At 37.4% G+C, this 20,906-nt stretch overlaps 1 protein-coding gene across 2 annotated transcripts in view; it reads right to left on the reverse strand.

Annotated features, from left to right (window-relative positions):
* The window catches only part of Cfap57 (cilia and flagella associated protein 57), a 68,625-nt gene that overhangs the window by 32,216 nt on the left and 15,503 nt on the right, over positions 1-20,906 (reverse strand). For both annotated transcript variants that reach the window (XM_063236341.1, XM_003462517.5), the window contains exons 7-9: positions 9,528-9,667; positions 8,578-8,743; positions 7,641-7,754 (exon numbers count right to left, since the gene is read on the reverse strand). In XM_063236341.1, coding sequence (XP_063092411.1) covers positions 7,641-7,754; positions 8,578-8,743; positions 9,528-9,667 — 420 coding nt within the window. The remainder of the gene's footprint in view (positions 1-7,640; positions 7,755-8,577; positions 8,744-9,527; positions 9,668-20,906) is intronic.

Below are 20,906 nucleotides of genomic sequence, written 5' to 3' on the forward strand. Positions count from 1 at the left end.
TCACAGACAATTCTAGGAGCCAGCAATGTGCATGTGCTAGGTTACACCCCCTCAGAACATCAAGTGCAGGATACCAGCACCTTCTACACTACCTGAAGGTCAGTTTAATCAGGTGGAAATCTCACTGGCATAGGGTGCACCAGGTAGTACTGAACAATCAGTTCTTTTGGCTCAGGGGCATCTCCTATGAAGCCAGACTTAAAAATAAAGTCACTTATCCTTGGCAATCTGGAACACTGTATACCTGACCCATGCCACACCTCTTCAAGCAAGGAGCAGGCATATCTAAACTATTTTTTTTTGGTCTTTTTCATTTTTATTGGTACCAGGGATCGAACTCATGACTGCCTGCTTGCAAGGCAGGCGCTTATGCCGCTGAGCTAAATCCCCAGCCCCCATATCTAAACTATTAATCTCTGCTGAAAACAGAGCAAAATCCATAAATTCGCTGTCTGTCATAGCAGTGTCGAAGCTACACATGAATCCAGTAGTAAAAGGTAAAAATCTAATTGGCTAAGGGGCTTATGCAAATCTGTAATTAATAGGCAATTTATGCCGCACAGAGGCAAATCCTAGGTAATCAGGCTGGGAGTCAAGAAAAAAAATATCCAGATATGTACATAAGAGGCTTCATACTACTGTATAATTGGGGAAAAGATGTCACAGGATTGGTTCTGCTTAGTTATTAAATGAACAAATAGTCAATCAGCCAACCAACCAACTAACCAATCAACCAATCATCATTATTAATAGTAACAAATCCATGAGAGGATAAGTATTTAGTATTGTTACAATACATTGTCTAAAAGACTTCATTGATTAAAGACTTATGTAATATACAATAACACACACCATCTGATAGTGTGACCAAAACAGAAAAGAAAGGGAAAAAGGCAGAGTCAAAAGAAACTGCCTTTAGAGGGGCCCAGATAGTGCAGTTAGTAGAGAATTCAAAGTAGCTAATATAAGTGTGTTTGGTAAACTAAAGGGAACCATGTTTAAACAATTAAAGGAAGGCACAATGACAAGTCTTACCAAATAAAGGATATCAAAAAAGACATAAAAATTATTTAAAAATCAAATGGAAATTCTGGAGTTGAAAAGTAAGTAACCAAGATGAAATATACAAGAGGGGCTCAGCAGTAGATTTGAGTTGATGAATTTGAAGACAGATTAACAGAGATTATACAATCCAAAGAACAAAGAAAAAATTCAGAAAAATTAACATCTTTAGTGTAATGTGAGGAACCATTAAGGCCAACAACATATATGTAATGGGAGTACAAGGGAGAGAGGGAAAGGAAACTGAAAAAAATATAAATACATATTTAAAGCTGAAAACATCCAAACTGCTGAAAAACATTAATCTACACATCCAAGAAGTGTGGTAAATTCAAACTATGACAAAATACAATAAAATCTGCATGTAGATACACCATTGTGAAAATATTGAAATAAAACCTTAGAATTTGCAATAGAAAACAATTCACCACACACAAGTGAACCCCAGTAAGATTAACAACCAACTTCTCATCAGAAATGAAGAGGTCAGAAGGCAGAGGGAGGAAAATTCAAAGTATTGGAAGTAAAAGAAAAAAATTTGATACCCAGCAAAACTACATTTCTGTATTTTAAACCAAAGGATAAAGATATCACAAATTAAAAAAACTGATAAACTGATCATAGACCTGTGTTATTGCTTGTGTCTAGATGTCCCCCTAAAGCCTCATGTAGTCATGGGTTGGCAGGCTTTTCAGATGTGGCTGAATCTAGAAATTTGTGATTGATTCATGGTTTTATGCTGGAAGTAAGAGTGTGCTACATCTGCCCTTGGACAGGTAGCTCTTTTGGTACTGGAAATCGAACTCATGACCTCACACTTGCCAGGCAAGTGCTTATGCCACTGAGCTAAATCCCCAGCCCTCTGTCTCCCTTCTTGCTTTGCTACAGTCTGCCTGCCATGAACTATTCTCTTCTGTGATGCCCCTCTGCCAAGCTATCCTGCCTTGGAACCAGCCAATTATTGATTGAAGCCTCCACAAACTGTGAGCCAAATAAACTTGAATTTCAGGTGTCAGGTATTTTGTCTCAGTAATGAGTAAAGTAACTATGGTAGCTTCCCTTTCAAGAAACAGTAAAAGGGTTTGGGACATAGCTCAGGGGCCATAAAGTGCCTGTATGGCAAGTGCAAGGTCCTGAGTTTGATCCCCGGTACAAAAAACAAAACAAAACAAAGCAAAGCAAAACAGAAAAGAGGTTCTTTTTTTAAATTTTTTTTTTTTGTCTTTTTCATTTTTATCGGTACCAGGGATCGAACTCACGACTGCCTGCTTGCAAGGCAGGCACTTATGCCGCTGAGCTAAATCCCCAGCCCAGAAAAGAGGTTCTTTGGGTTGAAAGTAGGCGGCCTAAGATAGCAATGTGAGTTTATACAAAACAAGTAATTTTGTAGGTAATCAAGGTGTAGTACAATCAAATATTACATTTTCTTTATTCTTTACTCTGATTTAAAAAGCAATTGTAATAAAAATTCATATAAAATAACCTTACAAAGCAACATTTATTTTCATTTTTTTCTGTCAGCTTCCTTCAACAACATGATAAGGTCATGTGGGCTAATAAATAAAACAATGTATAGTTGAGCTTATAACATAAAAAAGATGTAATATGTATAGCAAAGATAGCAAAAGAAAGGGTAGAGTTGAATGGACTCTGTGAATAAAGTTTGTATATTTTATTGGAAATAAGTCAGATGATATTTGGAAGTTTAATTATTTGATTTTTTCATTAGCCTGTTAATATGGTAGATTACACTGACTAATTTTCAAGTGTTGAATCAGCATTTTATTACTAGAATAGACTTCATTTGGTCATGAAATATAATTCCTTTTATATATATTTCTAGATTTAACATACTAATGCAGTGTTAAAGACTTTTGATCCTATATTCATGAAGAATATTGACTTGTAAGTTTTTTTTAATATTCTCTTTTTGTCAGGTTTTTATATTACACTAGTATTGGTTTCATTAAATGAGTCGGGATATGTTGTCTCTTCCATTTTCTGGAAGAGATTGTGTAGAACTGATTTTAATTCTGCTTTAAATGTGTATGTGCCCCATCTATATCTACTTGTTATCTACCTATCTCTATGCATTAAAAATCATGAATTCATACTGATACTCCAATTTCAGTTCAATCATATTCACTCTCTCCCTCACCCCTGCCATCTCTGTAACTTCCTAATCCAGGAGGGAGAGGACAGATTCCTATTATTTTCACTATATTTGCTTTTCTCACTTCCCCTGTCAGTAGGCAATCTCATGACCCACCTGCCACCTGTAAGGGCAACTCCATGCTCCCTACCCTGTCTGCCTTATCTTTAGAGAATTCCAACTTTTAAATAGTGTTTTATAATTTCTTATTTATATAAGAATATACTTTAATAACATCGTGACTTTATCTGCAACAATATTTCTAGATTCACTAATTTTTAATGGTTTATATGAATATCTTTGAATTTTCTGCATAACTAAATGATGTTTGTGATAGCTTTATTTCTTATTTTTTAATAATTATGCTTCTCATTTCCTTTTATTGCCTTATTGAACTGGGCAGGACTGAGGATAAGGCTAATCAAAGGCATTATATTTGTTCTTTATCTCTGAGGGAATGCTTTCATAATTGCACGATTGAGAATACTGTTTTGTTGTAGGTTTTTCTATAAATGTCTCATAGGATTTAGTAAGTTCCCCACTCTGTGTAGATGGCTAAATGTTTTAAAAATCATGCGTGGATATTAATTTTGTCAGTTTCATTATACTGACCTTTATAGAGGTAAGTTCATGATTTTTCTTTCTTATGTTAATGTGGTATAGCATATTACTTGATTTAAAAATCTAAAACAACTTTGCATTTCTGGATAAACCCAACTTGGTTATGATGTATTATTATCATATATATTTCTGGGTTGGTTTTGTAATTTTTTATTTAAGGTTTTTCTATCTATGTTAATGAAAAATATTGGCTTACTATTTTTTTCTTGTTTTTTTGGGGGGGAGGCGGGTACCAATGATCAAACTCATGACCTCGTGCTTGCCAAGTAGGCTGTGCCACTGAACTACAACATAGCTTTTCTTGGGTCTTTGGAAGGTTTTGGTATCACAGTTATTCTGACTTCATAGATCAACACGTGGGAAGCAGACTCCTTCAATATTCCAGAAGAGTTGTTTTTTTTTTTTTTTTGGTACTCGGGATCAAACTCCGTCCCTCATGACCTCATGGTTGCCAGGCAGGTGGCGCTTGTGCCACTGAGCCAAATCCCCGGCCCCTAGAAGAGGTTTTTTGAGGGTTGGCATTATTTTATTTCTTTAAATGTTGACAAAAGTCTCCAGTGATATCATCTGGGCCTGTACTTTACTTTATAGGAGTTTTTTTGTTGTTGTTGCCTGAGAATCAAACTCAGGATCTTGCACTTGCCAGACAGGTGCTTGCTATAGGATGGTTTTTAATTGCAAATTCAATTTTATAGGAAATTTTCAGTTTCAAATTTATTTCATATTAGAATTTATTTTACATTCAAATTTACTTGTGTAAAGTTGACCATAATATTCTCATGACAAACTTTGATTACAGAGGCCCTGTAGTGACACCCCCTTTTTCATTCCTCATACTGGATAGTGCACCTCCTCTGTCCTTTTTTCTTGCTCAGTCATGCTAATATTTTGTGTTTTCAAAAATCAAGTTTGGCTTTGATGGTCTTCTTTTTTACATTTGTTTTCTATTTCATTAACTTTGTTCTTGTCTTTACTGTTTCCTGCCTTTTATTTTCTTTAAATTTGCTATTCACATTCTAATTTCTTGAAATAGATGCTTATATCATTGATTTTCATTTCTAACATATATATTTATGATGATAAATTTCTCTATGTATGGGCTTTAGCCACATTTTATTTTTAAAAATGTTATACAAGTAGTTGAAACATATATCCCCAATCAGAGACCGCTGTTTTAAGTGATGGAATAAACAGCTGCTTTCCTGGAGTAGCGGGGGGTAGAGCCTCCCCAAGTGGGTATGCATGGTCCAAGCAAGAGCATCAGAATTACCTACCTTTTGTGCTTTTATCTGCATCTCTGCTGTGGTGAATTAAAAAAAAAAAAAACTGGTGGTCAACGTAACACCAATTGAACTGCATCAGCATGGTGCTGACTATAGACGGTCCACTTGAGGACTGTTGCCAGCATAAAAAAAAGTGGAGAGGAAGAGAGTACATGTTGTAGGTTCTCCTAAGTGTTGTAGTTTGGAGCTGTTTGTTCTCCTGGAGGGGCTAATCATGTTGGCTTCCCTCATATGAATCCAGCTGTTATCACTGGAGGAGCTCAGGACCTTGTTGCCCAGAATGGCTGCAGTTCAATTTGTGGGAGCTCCAGTCCTTACTTTGAGAATCGCTTCCTGGCTCTGGAGGGGAAGATGTGTGCTGTTTAATCTCCAAAAGAAGCTTGTCATGCTGGCTTCTTGATGCATACTCAGCTGTTCTCATTGTTGGAGGAGCTTGGGACCTGGTCACTGAGGATGACTGTGGTTGTTTTCAGAGGAGCCCTGGTCTTGGTTTTGAAAATTGCTTCTTGGCTCCAGTGCAAAACCCTCAACCTACTAGCACAGATACTTCACCCAATGGGCACAGGCTTTCTAGCTTCCACCACTGATCTTTGGGCCTTCCCAGGACATATCCATGAAATAGACTTGCATGAGTCACTGTCATGGGTTCTAGGCCTCCAGTTGAACTTGTGGGGGACACTGTCATAGGCTCTAGGTCTTCAGCTGAAGTCATGCCATGGAATCCACGCCCCGAGCTGAATTTTCTAGGTCTTTACTGTATGGACAGATATCCTGCACTTTCTTTGTATTTGACTCCTTGGGTGACAATTATAAATAATACTATAAATTATGTATCCTGTATTGTCTTGTTCTCTTTGCAACCTCTGACTACAGCATCCATTGCCACCTGAAGACTGTTAGGTTGTTAAAGCTAATGGAGGTCAGCATCTGTCAACAGTTTGCTTGGCACCTTCAATCTCCCCACCTTTAAAAGTTTTGTTCTCTTCTGATAACCTATTAGTTGTTAATCAGCAGTCAGTTTTTAGTCTTCATGAGTACATGATATTTTCTGATATCTCGTACCACTGACAACTTTATCCTTTCAGAGGTTGTCTGCTTACCTTTGACACAATTCTCCCATTCCACGTTCTTCTTGTATTTTCATTTTCAGGTTCCTCTTCTTCTATCCATCCTCTAAATGTTGGTCAACTCTCTCCTTCCCAATATTCTTCCCAGATTCCACACAGGCCCTTGGCGATCTGATCTATCCTTCACTTTTACTATCACCTAATCCCCTGAATCTTTACTTTTAGTTTTGATTTCTTTTCTGACCTTCACACACATATAGCACAATTTCTGGTCACATCAAACATAACGCATGCAAATGGAATGTAATATCTTTCCTCTATTTTATGTCCACTGTTAAAGTCCTGGTTTAGTTTCAAACTCATCTTTTAACGTCACTTCTTAGGTTTTATCTATCACTCTAGCTTTCCTCTTCTCTAATCCAGCTTCAAAATAATTACCTCTCCAGTCCCATGACTTCCTTTCTTACATCCTTCAATTTCTCCTGTCGTTTATCTTCTAATATCCTACTTGCTGGCATGGCATACACTACCTTCTACAAAACACCCTAACTCCCCAGATCCTTCTTTTATTACTCCTCAAGTGTGCTCAATATTCTAGCTACAGAAACCATAATGCGACATCCTATTCCATAACTCCATTCCATCCTCTCTTTCAACTTCTGCCTAAAATGCTCTCCCGTTGCCTCTTCAGATCTGTCCGCTGAGCTTTTACCCTTTGATTTTTGTCTTCTTCCTCTTCATGTCTTATATTCATCTACTCCAGGACCTCCTGATTTCACCTTCTAAATATGTTTTGAATTCACCTATTTTTTTCCTAACTGTGCTACTAACCTGTGGTCCAAAATACTATAATTTTAGAATGTAGACATTCACAAGAGCCCCCTTATCATTTCCATCCTTGTCTCCTTCAACATATTCTTTATTCTGCAGCCAAGAAAATCTTTTAAAATGCAAATCTTGTCATATAGTTCCTTGCCCTGAAAGTCCTCAGTGACTTTAAGGAGGATGAAACATACAATCTTTCTAAGGCCTGCAAGGTTCCATGTATTTGGGCCTCTGTGAAGGTTTCCAATCTCAGTTTACCTTGTGCTTCATCTTGATATCTATGTCCTCAGCCCCAAGTTCCTCTGACAGCTCCTGCAGTCCCTGTGAGTCTTTAAATTTTTTCTACAATGATTATTAGCTCAGCCTGGTTAATCGTCCTCACTCCAGGACCAAGTCTTTGTAAATTTTGCAACTTAAATTATGCTTACTCCTTTGTTATTTCCTCTCATAGGAACCCCTTGTTTTTCCTTCACTGAATCAACCTCAATCTGTGTATTTGCTTTACTTTTTTCCCAAGTAGACAGAGAGTCTAAAAAGGAATTGGTTCCCCTTTGTTCACCTGTATCCTATCTGCTAGCATAGTGCATGTTCTGGGTCCCTTGTTTCCCTGGATGCTATACATTCACTTACCTTCCCTGTGTGTCCTTTCAGGTTTGTGATATTTTCTAGGCTTGTGGTGGTAAAAATGTGAATCACATTTCCATTGACAGCAGCAAACAGGTGACCTCCATTGCTAAAGGAGCACTACAGGGAAACAGAGCAAGAGGGCCACCAGGTGAGCAAGAGACCATCAGCCTAACTAAGCTGCAGTCTGGAGGGGCTTTTCCAGAACAGTTCAGGTAGAAACTACAATTCCTAATGGCAATACAACTGAAATTTGGTTGATATTTTTGGACACTGTGAGACATTATTCCTGTAGCTCCCACCAGCCAAAATGGTGACACTGATATTCCCACTGGTCATTAAACTACTTTAATCACAGAGCCTGATTTTGTCATTAGAAAAGTGGGGAGCTAATTCCCAAAAACCATGGTCCTGTTTCTGTGAGTTATCTCAGGGGCACGTGGGACATCTGCTGGGCCACCAACTGTCTCTCGCTGTTGATGTCACTGTTGCTGGCTTCTCCCAGTCTCCATTCTCCCAGTCCCAGAGGGAACTTTCATCCTGAGATTTCTTTGTCTGTATTTGTTGAGACTCCATGGCCACAGAAAAAAGTTATTAAGGTGGGTTCCCACAAAGCTTTAGGGTCAACAGAATATTTTATTTAGTTTTTGTCTTTTTCGTTTTTATCAGTACCAGGGATCGAACTCACGACCGCCTGCTTGCAAGGCAGGTGCTTATGCCGCTGAGCTAAATCCCCACCCCCTAACAGAATATTTTAGTGGGTGTAAAGAAATGGGTAGAATCATATACTGTAAGCATTCAACTGAATTGGGTTTTTAAAAAGCCACTAAAGTTCTGTAAGGCAGACTTTGGTCCTACCTCTCTAGAGCCTGTTAGTTCTTGATACTGGCAATTAAATCCTGTATTTCCAAGGAACTGGACCTTTACCTCTAGCAGGTTTTACCTCTCTGCATCCTCTGATAGAGTATTCTTTGAAGGGACGTATGTCATCAATGAGTAGATTCATAAGACGTAGCTTGTCAGCAAATCCTACTACAATGTAGTGCCCAGATGGATGAAGGCTGATTGTATATGCCTCTTCTTGATATTCCTTAAATAGTTCAAGAGTGCTGGAAAAAGATAAAAAATTGAATTATAAAACAAATCCCTAGATCCCTTAAGTCTTCGCTTGTATATGGTATATACAGTTATCACAGGGTTTGAGATAATTTATTGTTTGGAATCACTGGTTCTTCTTTTTTTTTTTTTTTTTTTTTTTAGATTCTGGTTACTTGAGGATTATGTCTAGCTCTGAGCATGGGCAAGAGAGGATCTGGCCAGGGTACTGCTAGTATTGGTGAGGACACAGCACTGCTGAGATTCCAAAAATTTTAAGTACAGTACAGGTATGTCTTTTCAGCAGCCCCAGCACTTTATACAAGAGCAAAGAAAATAGGATAGATCTAGCGTAAGGTTGGAGATACTCAGGGAACTTATGCCAGAGGATACAATCCCTAAGGAGTTGGGGGTAGTTGGCACAGAGATGAGGAGAAGGAGGAGTAAAGGGTCTGGAGAGCTCTCTAAAACAAAAACCAGACCGAGGCAACTGAGGGGAAGGGGAGGGGATGGTGGAATTTAGGTAAGAAGGTGAGATCCTGGGGTGTTAACTTTATGTCTCTAGTGTCTAGAATAGAGTCTGATCTGTAGTAAGCATTTAAAAATCATAAACTACTTTTCTAGCCTATGCAAGAGTGAGAAAAAGATTGACTAACTTGATTTTTTAAAAAAAGGCTTTTCCAACTGAAAGCTTCTAAGTAATTAAATTGTAAAACTCTCTAATTAAGATGATTATCACAAACAAATTTAACAATGGGAATTCGTCACACTACAGCAGCAAAGCACTTCATTCCTTACTTTGATTCATAATTCCAGATGCGAATGGATCGATCCAGAGAGCAGGTGGCAATGAGAGGTTTGCGAATGCAGGTAGAGAGACCAGTGATGGATGCTGAGTGTAAAGGGTACAACAGGTACTCGAAGTGAGCAGCCTCCCCCTGGAGAGAGCACACATAATGAAATTCGGCAGGGTGGGCAAGAGGCGGGTTACATACTTCAGCTCTGATTAGTACCGGGGAACATTAATTAGGCTATATGCACAGAAATCGAGCCTCAGCAAATTGTTTTAATGTTATGTACATTTTCTTATGATGGTATTATTTAAAAACTTTTTTTTTTGAGATAGGGTCTCACTGTGTAGTCCAGGCTGATTTAAACTTGTAGTGATCATCCTGCCTCAGTCTCCCAAATCCTGGGATTACAGGCATGTGCCAATCATGCCTAGCTTCAAAAACATTATTTTAGGGGCCGGTGATTTAGCTCAGTAGTGTAAGCACCTGCCTTGCAAGTGTAAGGTTGTGAAATTGATTCCTGGTACCCAAAACAAAGCAAAACAACATGACCATTATTTTGATGGCAATAAAATATTTATCCTGAATATCCTGTAATTTAATTTAATTATTCCTTTACCTAGGGATATTAAAGTGGTTGCCATTATTTAGGAATAACATGACTAAATATCCGTGTACCTGTAAATCTTTGTGTACTTCTCTGACTACTTTCTTAGGAAACATTTCGAGAAATGGTATAATGGATAAAATGGTATGAGTGACTTTAAGTATCTTAATATATATTGCAAAGTTTCTCTCCAAAAAGACTGTACTAATTATTCCAGCAGCAGCAGCAGCAGCAAATGAGAGTTGGATGAGTGATTTTAAATTGAAATGCACCCTTCTGCACTGATTTTTTTTTTGTCTTTTTCCTTTTTTTATTTATTTTTTTTTATTTTTATTTTTTATCGGTACCAGGGATCGAACTCACGACTGCCTGCTTGCAAGGCAGGTGCTTATGCCGCTGAGCTAAATCCCCAGCCCTCTTCTGCACTCATTGTGCAGGTATTACAGATGTTTGTCATCAGAGGCATTATCCTAGGGACATCTAAATAAGGAGGGATGGTTAGGAAAGCTAATGAGGTATACACATTATAGGTCTGTTTGCAAGTTCAGACAAAGACTGAGAGTGAATTCTGTCAAACTGTGGCCCTCCCTCACTTATATGTATCCATTCCTTCCTTTTCTGCTGCCTTAGAGAAAGAGGCCCTGTGCTAGGCTGGGAGCAGGTATAGATCACGTCTGTTCTTCTCCACCTGTTAGCTCTTTTATCCCTAATTATCTTCAATGTTCCAGTCTGTATTAGCATATTTTCATTAGCTTTGAAATACCCTCAAATTTTTCAACTTTCTTGCTTTACAGACTTTAGAAATTCTGTATCTTACCCCTTTGCACATATGCCTGAGTAGTTGCATAATCATGGTGAATCAGCCAGACAGGCTTACCAGTTTCTCTTAGAATACATGATTACAAACCTTCAGTGGGCATTAAGTACATCATGACAGCATTTTCCAATATTATTTATTTTCTGAATCTCCAAGATAACTCATACTATTTATTCTTTTTTTCAAATCTAAATTCTTTCTTCTATCTATACATTTGTCTGATACCATTACCTCACACTTCTTTGATTTTGAATCTTTGTTTTCTTCATCTTATATCTCAGAAGCACAGTGGTAGACTATCACAGTTAATTCATGTCCAGTTAACTTTATGTAATCTCTTCTCCCCATTTCTTATTTGCTACTGTCCTTCCCTTATCATAGATACCAACTAATAAATTTTACTTCTGTCCTTGAATATATTTATATTCCTATAAATGGAATTGTGCTACAGATTTCATTCTGTATTTCTTCCTTCCAAACCTGTGTTTTAAAGGAATCATGTATGTTATGGCATTTATAATTTATTCCTTCTGACTGATGTTTGGTATTCTATAACATGCAACCAGCAACTTTACCTCTCTATTATGAGCAGGGGTGGACAACAAGAGAGTCTTCAACTGTCCACTGCTAAAAACACCAAGATGATTTTTTGTACATGATATTTAATGGATCCTTGGCTTGGAACTTCTGGTATGTATCTGGTGGTAGACTAGTAGATAACAAATTATATATATTCTTTACTTCGTTCTCTACCAAAAACTATCAGGTTGCCGTAGAACAGCTGCCTCAGTTTACACTCTGTTATGGCTTATATGTAGGTGTTTCTCCAAAGGCTCATATACTCACAGATGGGGCTTTTGGCAGGTAACTGGATCATGTGAGCGTGATACTTATCAGTGAATGAGCCTAATGATGACTTTATATGTAAATGTGATTTGGCAGGTGAATCCTGGTTAAGGTGGGTCACTGGGAGTATGGCCTGAAAGAGTCTATCTTCCTGCCTTTTTCTCTTGACCTTTCTGCTCCCTGGTATTATGCCATGAGCTATCTCCTTTGTCATGTCCTTTTGCTGTCCCATCCCACTTGAAGCCAGTGGACTGTGGACTGAAATCTCTACAAACAGTGAGCTAAAATAAATTTTTTCTCCTTTAAATTGTAGGTATTGCCCGAGATTTGGCTCAGTGGTATAAGCGCCTGCCTTGCAAGCACACGGTCGTAAGTTCGATCCCCAGTACCAAAATAAATAAATACATAAAAAATTGTAGGTATCAAGTATTATGTTTCAGTAACAAGAAAGTAACTGATATGCTCTAGTTTTACCACTTTAAGATTCCTATTCCTCCTCGTTCTCAAAAAATTTTTAGTGGTATGTTTTTCTAATTTTTAATAAATAAAAAATTCCTTAAGAAAATAATCTCAGAATTATTTTAATTTGTATTTTTATGCTCACAGGCAACAGAAACTACCTTGAGAACAACCAGAATTGGATTTAACAGATGATGGCTTCAAATTAGCCATTATAGTGGGCTAGGGATATAGCTAGGGATATAGCCATTATAGTGGGCTAGGGATATAGCTCACTGCCTCACAAGCACGAGGTTGTGAGTTCCATACCAAGTACAAAAAAAAAAAAAAGTAGCCATTATAAAGATGTTTAAATAATTAAAAGAAGCCATGATTTTTTTGGAGACAGGGTCTCACTACATAGTTCAGACTGGCCTCAACTTGCGATGCTGTTATCTTAGCATTGAGAATGGTGGGACTATGGGCAAAAATTATGATTTAAAAAATAAAGAAATAAATAATGACAGTGTTCATCAAGTAGAGAATAGTAATAGAGGGATAAAAAGTATGAAAATATAGTTGTAGGACTAAAAAGTAAAAAACTGAAATAAAAATCTACTAGAATGGCTGAACAGTAGATCTGAACTTACAGAATTAGCATGATAGGTCAATGAAGATTATGTAATCTGAAGAACACAAGAAAAATAATGAAAAAACTTAACAGAACTACAGATAAATATGAGATACCACTAAGCACACCAATAGATACATACTGTGAATATCAGAGGATGGCAGAGAAAGGAACCAAAAAGATAAATGATGGATAAGACCATTGGTTTTTATTACACCAATGCTTATTGAAAAACATTTATATACATTTACAGAAAGCTCGATGAACTCAACTAAGAAAAACACAAAGAAATTCATGGCAAAAATGCCAAAAACCTTTTTTTTTTTTTCCACAAGGAGAAAATCTTGAAAGCACTTACAAGGATCACTTACCAGGCAAACCCACTAAGATTAACAGCAGAGTTCTCAGCAAAGACAGTAGAAATCAGAAGAGGGCAGGTAATATGTTCAACATGCTCAAAGAAAAAATTATTGAAGAAGCTAAGCCATGACCACCCATGAGCCAGCGGTAGGTAGGCACATGGGCCAACAGAGAACTAAGAAGCCAAGCAGTGCCCTTTTGTGAGCCAGCAGGAGAGAAGAAGAGCCCCGCCCCACCTCCAATTTAACCCTTCAATAAGTTTGTAGACTGAAAACAGTCCGAGCATCTATTCAGAAGATAACAATATGCAACATACAAAATATTGGGGATTTCCTGCTGTCTTGTTTTTGTAATCCAATATTGTTCTCATTGTTTTATTCCCTTTAAAATAAAATTTTAAAAAATTATCAACCTAGAATCCTATATATGGCAACTGTATTTTTATATTCTTGGTATTAACAATTTCAAATGAAATAAAATAAAATCCCATTTATGACAGTATCAAAAAGAATAAAATATTAGCTGGGTATGGTGGTACATGCCTGTAATTTCAGCTACTCAGTAGGCTGAGGTGGAAGGGTCCTTTGAGATAATGAATTTGAGATCAGCCTGTGCAACTTGATGAGACCCTATCTCAAAAAAAATATGTAGGGGAAATTTAGCAAAATAAATGTGAAAGTCACAGTCTGAAAATTATAAAACAAATGGGGGAAAAATTCCATGTCTCTGGATTGGAAGGCTTAACACTGTTAAGATGACAATAGTCCCTAAATTGACTTAAAAATTCAAATCTCATATATCAGAATTCCAATTGCTTCTTTTTAGACAATGAAAATCTGATTCTAAAATTCACATTAAATTGCAAAGGACCCAGAATAGCCAAAACAACCTGGAAAAAGTACAAAGTTGGAAGTCTCATGTTTCCTGATTTTAAAATTTATTAAAAAAACTAGAAATCACAATAATGGCAGAAGGGCAGAAAGACAGAACAATGGAATAGAACTGAGAGTAGAGAAATAGACCCATGCATTGACTGGTTTTTATTTTACAAGAGTGCTAATGTTATAGCTAAACTGGGAGAAACACTCACGGGAGGCTGAGACTTAAGAAACAAGCAAACTTTATTAGAAGCTAGAAGATGACAGAACAGCAAGCTGTCGACCCCGAGTCTTTGTTCTTTAGGGTTTTATACTGTGTTACAGAGTCACAAGTTCCTCACTTACCATAGCAACCACACTGAACCACACCATGGCATTGGAATGTCACAAGATCTTTATACAATTTCTTTCCAAACGTGTGATCTGTTTGTCACACAGGATGCAGGTAACAATCACCATAGCCACTGTGTGCCAAACTTGTTTGTTCTGCCTATTGTGAGTTTTATAGTGAACTAGATAGGAGGGATCTTTGAGAGTACAATTACCTAAAGTTTAAGGACAAGCTAAAATGGATACTAAAAAAAGCCAAAATAAAGTCGCCACTGCTTTAACACTAAGATCATTCAATGTAGAAAGAATAATCTTTCAAAAGTATAACAATGGGATGTCTGCATGCAAAAGAATGAAGCTGGATCCACACTGCATGTCATATACATAAACTCAATTCAAAATGGACCAAAGAACATAATTAAGAGCTAATACTATCAACAACTGGGATCTCATTTTATTAGAAAGCTTTTTCACAGCAAAAGAAATCACCAACAGAGTGGGGAAAAAATTTTAGCCAATTGTCCCTCAGATAAAGGACTTCTGTCTAGAACATATAAAGAATTGAAAAATATCAAACCCTCCAAATTGAATGAATCAAAAAATGAGCAGATGAAAAAATGTTCAACATCACTGGTCATTCGAGAGATGCAAGTTAAAACAATGCTGACATTTCATCTCACAACAGAAAGAATAGTTATCATCCAGAAACCAACCAACAACAAATTCTGGAGGGGCTGTGGGGAAAAAGGAACCCTTTTCCACTGTTGGTGGAATGCAGATTAGTGCAACCACTATATAAATCAGTGTGGAGATTAAAAAAAAAAACTAGGATTAGAGGTCCCTTTAGACCCAGCTTTCCCAATTTGGGTATTTTCCAGAAGAAATTAAAAACATCATACCACAGCAAAACATGTGTACCCATGTTTACAGCACCACATTTTTAATAGCTAAACCTTGAACTCAACTGAAATGCCCATTAATCAAGAAATGGATAAGAAACGTGGTATCTTTATACAATAGAGTATTATCCAGCTATAAAGAAGGGTAAACTTGAGACATTTACAGGGAAATGGATACAACTCGAGACCATACTTACAAGTGAAATAAATCAGATTCATTTGTGTGAACATTATAGTGTCTTCCTAGTGTAAGAAGCTGAAAAAATAAATAGAAATTGTGAAGTAGAAGGAAGCTGTTCAAAAGGGAAGAGAAAGTGGAGTGTTGGAAAGGAGGAAGGAAATATAAATACACACATAAAACAGGATAGTTATACTACTACTTGATACTAGTTCATTGAAAAGAAAGATGTGTGTGTATATTGTTAGATCAATCTTCCATGCTTATAGCTTGTAATAGGAGCAGCTACTCTGGAAATAACCATACACAGTGTACTAATCATTGTTACTCTGCTACAATCTTATTTTGAAATTTTGTAGCATTGTTTTCATTTTTTTTAAAGATCAAGATGTGATATGTATATGTTCCATTTTCTCGAGATGAATATAACCCTTATGTGGTGAAGATGTGTACCAATAAATAAAAAATACACTGTTTGTTAAAAAGACCTAATACTATAAAACTCTTCAAAGAAATATAGAGGTAAGTCTTCCTAGCTTTAGCTATTTCAGTGGATTTTTAAATATTACACTAAACAGACAGTGAACAAAAAGAAAAACAGGTAAATTGACATGAAAACTGACAACTTTCATGAATCAAAGGACACTATCAAGATATTGAAAAGACAACCCCTTAGAATGGGAGAAATTGTATCTATAGTACATGAAAAAATCTTATAATTCAATAATAAAAAGATAACCACAATTTTTAAAATGGGCAAAAGAACCGAACAGTTATTTCTCCAAGACATACAAATGGTCAAATCCACATGAAAATATGCTGAATATTACAGTCATCAGAGAAATACAAATCAAAATCATGATGCTCCATGTCTAGTACTGTAATCCCAAATATTGTGTATTTTAATTGAAGTACTGTAATCCCTTTCTCTGTCTTCCTCACAATCTAAAAAGTTATATTTATAATCCCATTGAGATGTTATTGGAATCCCAGCAAGTTAGTTCCAATCTACCACCACCAATGCAACCCACAGTGAGAATAAAGGCACCAAAATGTATTCAAAATTAAGGGTAGCCAAGGGGTCCTGCGTCCAATCCCTGTGAGGATATGTGGACAAAGGCCCTGATCCAAGGCCTTTCCCAGAACTTATTATTTTGTGAAGAAGGGAGTGGCTTAAGGATGAGTGACAGTGAGGATGGTGGGAACTACGTGAATAACTTGAGCTGGCTGGCCAGGTAGGGAGAAAGGCATCTTTGCAAAATGCAGGAAAAACAACATGCAGAAAGATCAGTCTGCATAATTCAATTAAGGCAGCAACTAAATTGTTTTTGGAGGCTGTTGCTTCAGTTTCTGATATGTAAACTTTTGTGCCCTGGGGATTCATAGCCTCTTTATCTCAAGGCACATACCCAGCTGACATTCCTGGAGCTGACTGGCTCTATCATCATATCTTTTACAGAGAGCACTATGCGAGGAAACAGGACTGTCTGTTGGCTTTAGAGATTACATACCAGTGCCTGGCTGGCCTTATCTGCAATGCTTAGAGCTAATTGAAGAGAGAAGGAGATACCATAGTTAGCTCTGTACATATCAGTATAAGGAAGTAAGTCTTAATATAATCAAAGTCACAGCAATTGTTCTGCATTCAAAGGGAGTCACTCAAATTGTCTCCTACAGTATAGAATGGCTATAGTAAAAAATCAGATAATAACAAGTGTTATCAAGGACAAAGAGAAATCAGAACCTTCAAACATTGTTTATGGGGATATAAAATGGTATAGTCTCTTTAGGAAACATTGTGGCAAATCTTCAAATGGCTAATCTTGCAGTTACCATATGACCAAGCAATTGTCCTAGGAAGAGAAATGAAAACACATCCCCCCCACACACCAAAAACTAATATAGGAAAGTGCACAGCAGCAATATTCATAATAACCAAAAGGCAAATACAAACTGAATATCTAAAGTCAAATCCACAGGTAACCAAAATGTGGTATATCCATACAAGGGATATTTATGGCATTTGACCCTAAGAAGGAATGAAGAACATTACAACATGGGTGAACCCTGAAAACATTATAGACACCAGTCTTAAAATTTCACATATTGTATGATTCCATTTGTATGTAATATGGAGAACAGGTGAATCTATAGAGACAAAAAGTAGATTAGGCATTGCTCTGAGTTGGGCCTGGGTGGCCAGGGAGATAGGGAGATAATAGGTAGAGTGTGTGTTTTTTGTTTGAGGTTGTGAACATGTTCTAAATTAACTGTGGTAATGACTGCACAACTCTGAATATACTAAAAATTACACTATTGTACACTTTGAATAGGTGAACTATACAATAAGTTGTGAGGTGTGATCAAAATATGTGGTGAGTGTGCACACCAGCCGGCATTGAGACTCTCTCATGGGTAACCAGCACAGGCCTGGAGAAGCAGCCAGCCCAGGCCCAACATGCATGCGGGCCACCATCAGGACTCTCCAGCAGGTAACTAGCCTGGGTGTGGAGAAACAGCCAGCCCAGTCGTCAAGTGTACGCAGGCTGCCATAGGGACTATCCCTCAGGTAGCCAATGCAAGCCAGGAGAACCAGCCAGCCATGCCTTGGAGAAGCTGTATCTGGAGAAGCCCGCCCTGCCCTGCACCGTCTCCTGGGGAACCTGGGTTAGGAGACATCCAATGCCTAACCCATCCCACTAAATGGTGGATGGGGTGCCAATGCGGGAAGTGCCTGGTCCTCACAACACACTTGTCTGGGGGAACCCAGGAAAATGCCAAGACAAAGATGCAAAAGGTGTTCTCTGTCTTCCAGCCCAACAGAGCAAGTCCTGGAGACATGGACATGGAAGGAAGCAGAAATTGCATACCTGACATTTCTGGCAAGATGGCACCTGAAGCAAAGAAACTACTTCATGAGGCTGTGAAAGAAATCAGGTCAGAAACAATATCTCAGGTAAAAGAAGAAATGACAGACATAATAAAAGGGTTGCTGAGTATATCTAAAGAAGACATAGATAGAAAAAATAGAGGAGCATAGGGGAATGAAGAAACTCTTGAATGAATAATATGGAGAAGAACTGGAATACATGAAACAGACTCAAAGAGATATCCAGGAAATTAAAAATTCCATGGAAAGGGGCTGGGGATTTAGCTCAGCGGCATAAGCGCCTGCCTTGCAAGCAGGCAGTCGTGAGTTCGATCCCCGGGACCGATAAAAACGAAAAAAAGACAAAAACAAAACAAAACAAAACAAAATTCCATGGAAGGCTGGCAAAACTGCTTAAAAGAAACAGCACAGAGATTTTCAGATTTTCAGACCTTGAAGATAGGATGGAAGCCAGTGATCATGAAAGGAAAGATTTCTTTAAAAAAACAAGCAACCAGGAAATAATTTAACTTCTGCAAGATGATGCAAACAAAAATAATTTTAAGAGTGATAGGTGTCAGCAAAAAAGCAGGGGGTCAACACAAATGACATAAAGAGACTACTTACAGAAGTAATAGCAGAGAACTTCCTAGGCATGGGAAAGGGACCTTACATTGAAATGTGAGGCATACAGAACTCCAGCTACCCATAACCAAAATAAATCTACATCCAGACATGTAATAATCAAGATTCCAGAAATTCAGCAAAAGAACAGAATATTAAAAGCTGTTAGAGAAAAGAAACAGATCACCTACAAAGGAAAGCCCATCAGAATCATGACAGAATTCTCAACACAAACCATCAAGTCAAGAAGAGTTTGAGTGAAATATTCCAAGTACTAAAAGAAAACCACTTCCAACCCAGATTGATGTACCCTAAAAAACTATCAAAATTAATGAATAAATAAGATACTTGCATGACAAAGAACAACTGAAGAAATTCCTGACTACCAAACCAACCCTACAAAGAGTACTGAAGGATATTGTAGAGAGAGATAAAAATGATCCTGGACCCAGGAACAGTAGGAGAGTGGGATCGCTGAGGGGGGCAGGAAATTGAATGGAGGGGAAAAATAGGGAGCCAGTGGCAGGAAACAAGCATGGCAGAGATGAATCAACACATGGTGGCTGTAATCATTAATGTACATGGCCTCGATTCACCGATAAAAAGAAACAGGCAGAGTGAATCAAAAAACAAGTTCCACTGATTGTGGAACTTGAAACACAAGAAACACATTACCTCAAAAGGAAACTCACAGGTTGAAAGTCAAAGGAGAGAAAACAATGTTCCATGTGACATGGAACCAGAAAGAATCAGGGGTAGCTTCCCTATTAATCACAGAATGGATGAGAAAGGTACTGCGTTTTTATACAATTGAAAGCTACTCACTAGGAAGGATAATCACAAAGCTCTTGTAAGTAAATGGATGCAATTTGTGATCATGCTATTGGGTGAAATGGTTTGGATTCACATAAGTGAACATCATGGTGTCTCCATAGTATGAAAAACTAAAGGAGTTAGAATGAGAGGAAGGTGGTAGCCATTGTTAGTTCCCTATTATTTTGTTTTAAAGTCCTGTATCATTTTCATTGTTTTGTTTTGATATGTTTTATTCTGTTTTGTTTGGTTTGATTTTATTATATCTGATGGTATGGGCAGCTCTTTCAAAGATAACAAGATATATTATGGCAGCCATTGTTGATTTCCTATTACCTTGTTTTGAAGTCCTGTATCGCTTTCACTGATTTGATGGGCTTTATTCTGTTTTGTCTAGTTTATTCTCTTAAAATAAAAAATTTTAAAAAGTGGTGTTTAAATATTACAAAATTTATTATAGTAAAAGACACACTGCCATTAATTCCCACAAAATATTTCCTCTTGCTTCAGTCATACTCATCCTGTAGTACTTGCCACTTTGTGAAGCAGTTCTGGAAGTCCTCTTTGGTGTCTTTACAAGGAGTGATAAAAGCCTAATAAACACTGCTGCTGAATGCTATCCAAAGAAACACAGACTTGTTAGGTAAAATAAATCAGACAAGGTTAAACATTGCATGATTTCTCTTATATGAGAAATCAAAACTATAAATAAAGAGCAAATGGATAATAGGAAGTAGGGAGATAGATCTTTCTCAAATGGGAAGGGGATCAAGAGACGGAGGAGAAGAAAGGGGAGGAAAAAGGAATTAAGAAGTGTTATGTACATGTACCAACTCCACACGAGGGATATTAATTTTGAAATTATGGTGTGTCCTCATCTACCTTATTCACCAAACTGGCACTACTAGTTCTTCCTCAAAGTCAAAATGACCATAAAATTTAAATGTTTTGAATCAATTCAGGACATCGAGGTAGCCATGACAGTATAACTAAAGACACAAAAAAAGACTCCCAGAGCTGCCATAGAAAGTGGCAAGAATAATGGATTAAATGTGCTTAAGATGAGCGGGAGTATTTTTAAGGAGGATTCGTGGAA

The sequence above is a fragment of the Cavia porcellus genome, unplaced genomic scaffold, assembly GCF_034190915.1.
Source record: "Cavia porcellus strain 051 isolate PalLab524CR breed Dunkin Hartley unplaced genomic scaffold, mCavPor4.1 scaffold_25, whole genome shotgun sequence".
Classification (NCBI taxonomy): Eukaryota; Metazoa; Chordata; class Mammalia; order Rodentia; family Caviidae; genus Cavia; species Cavia porcellus.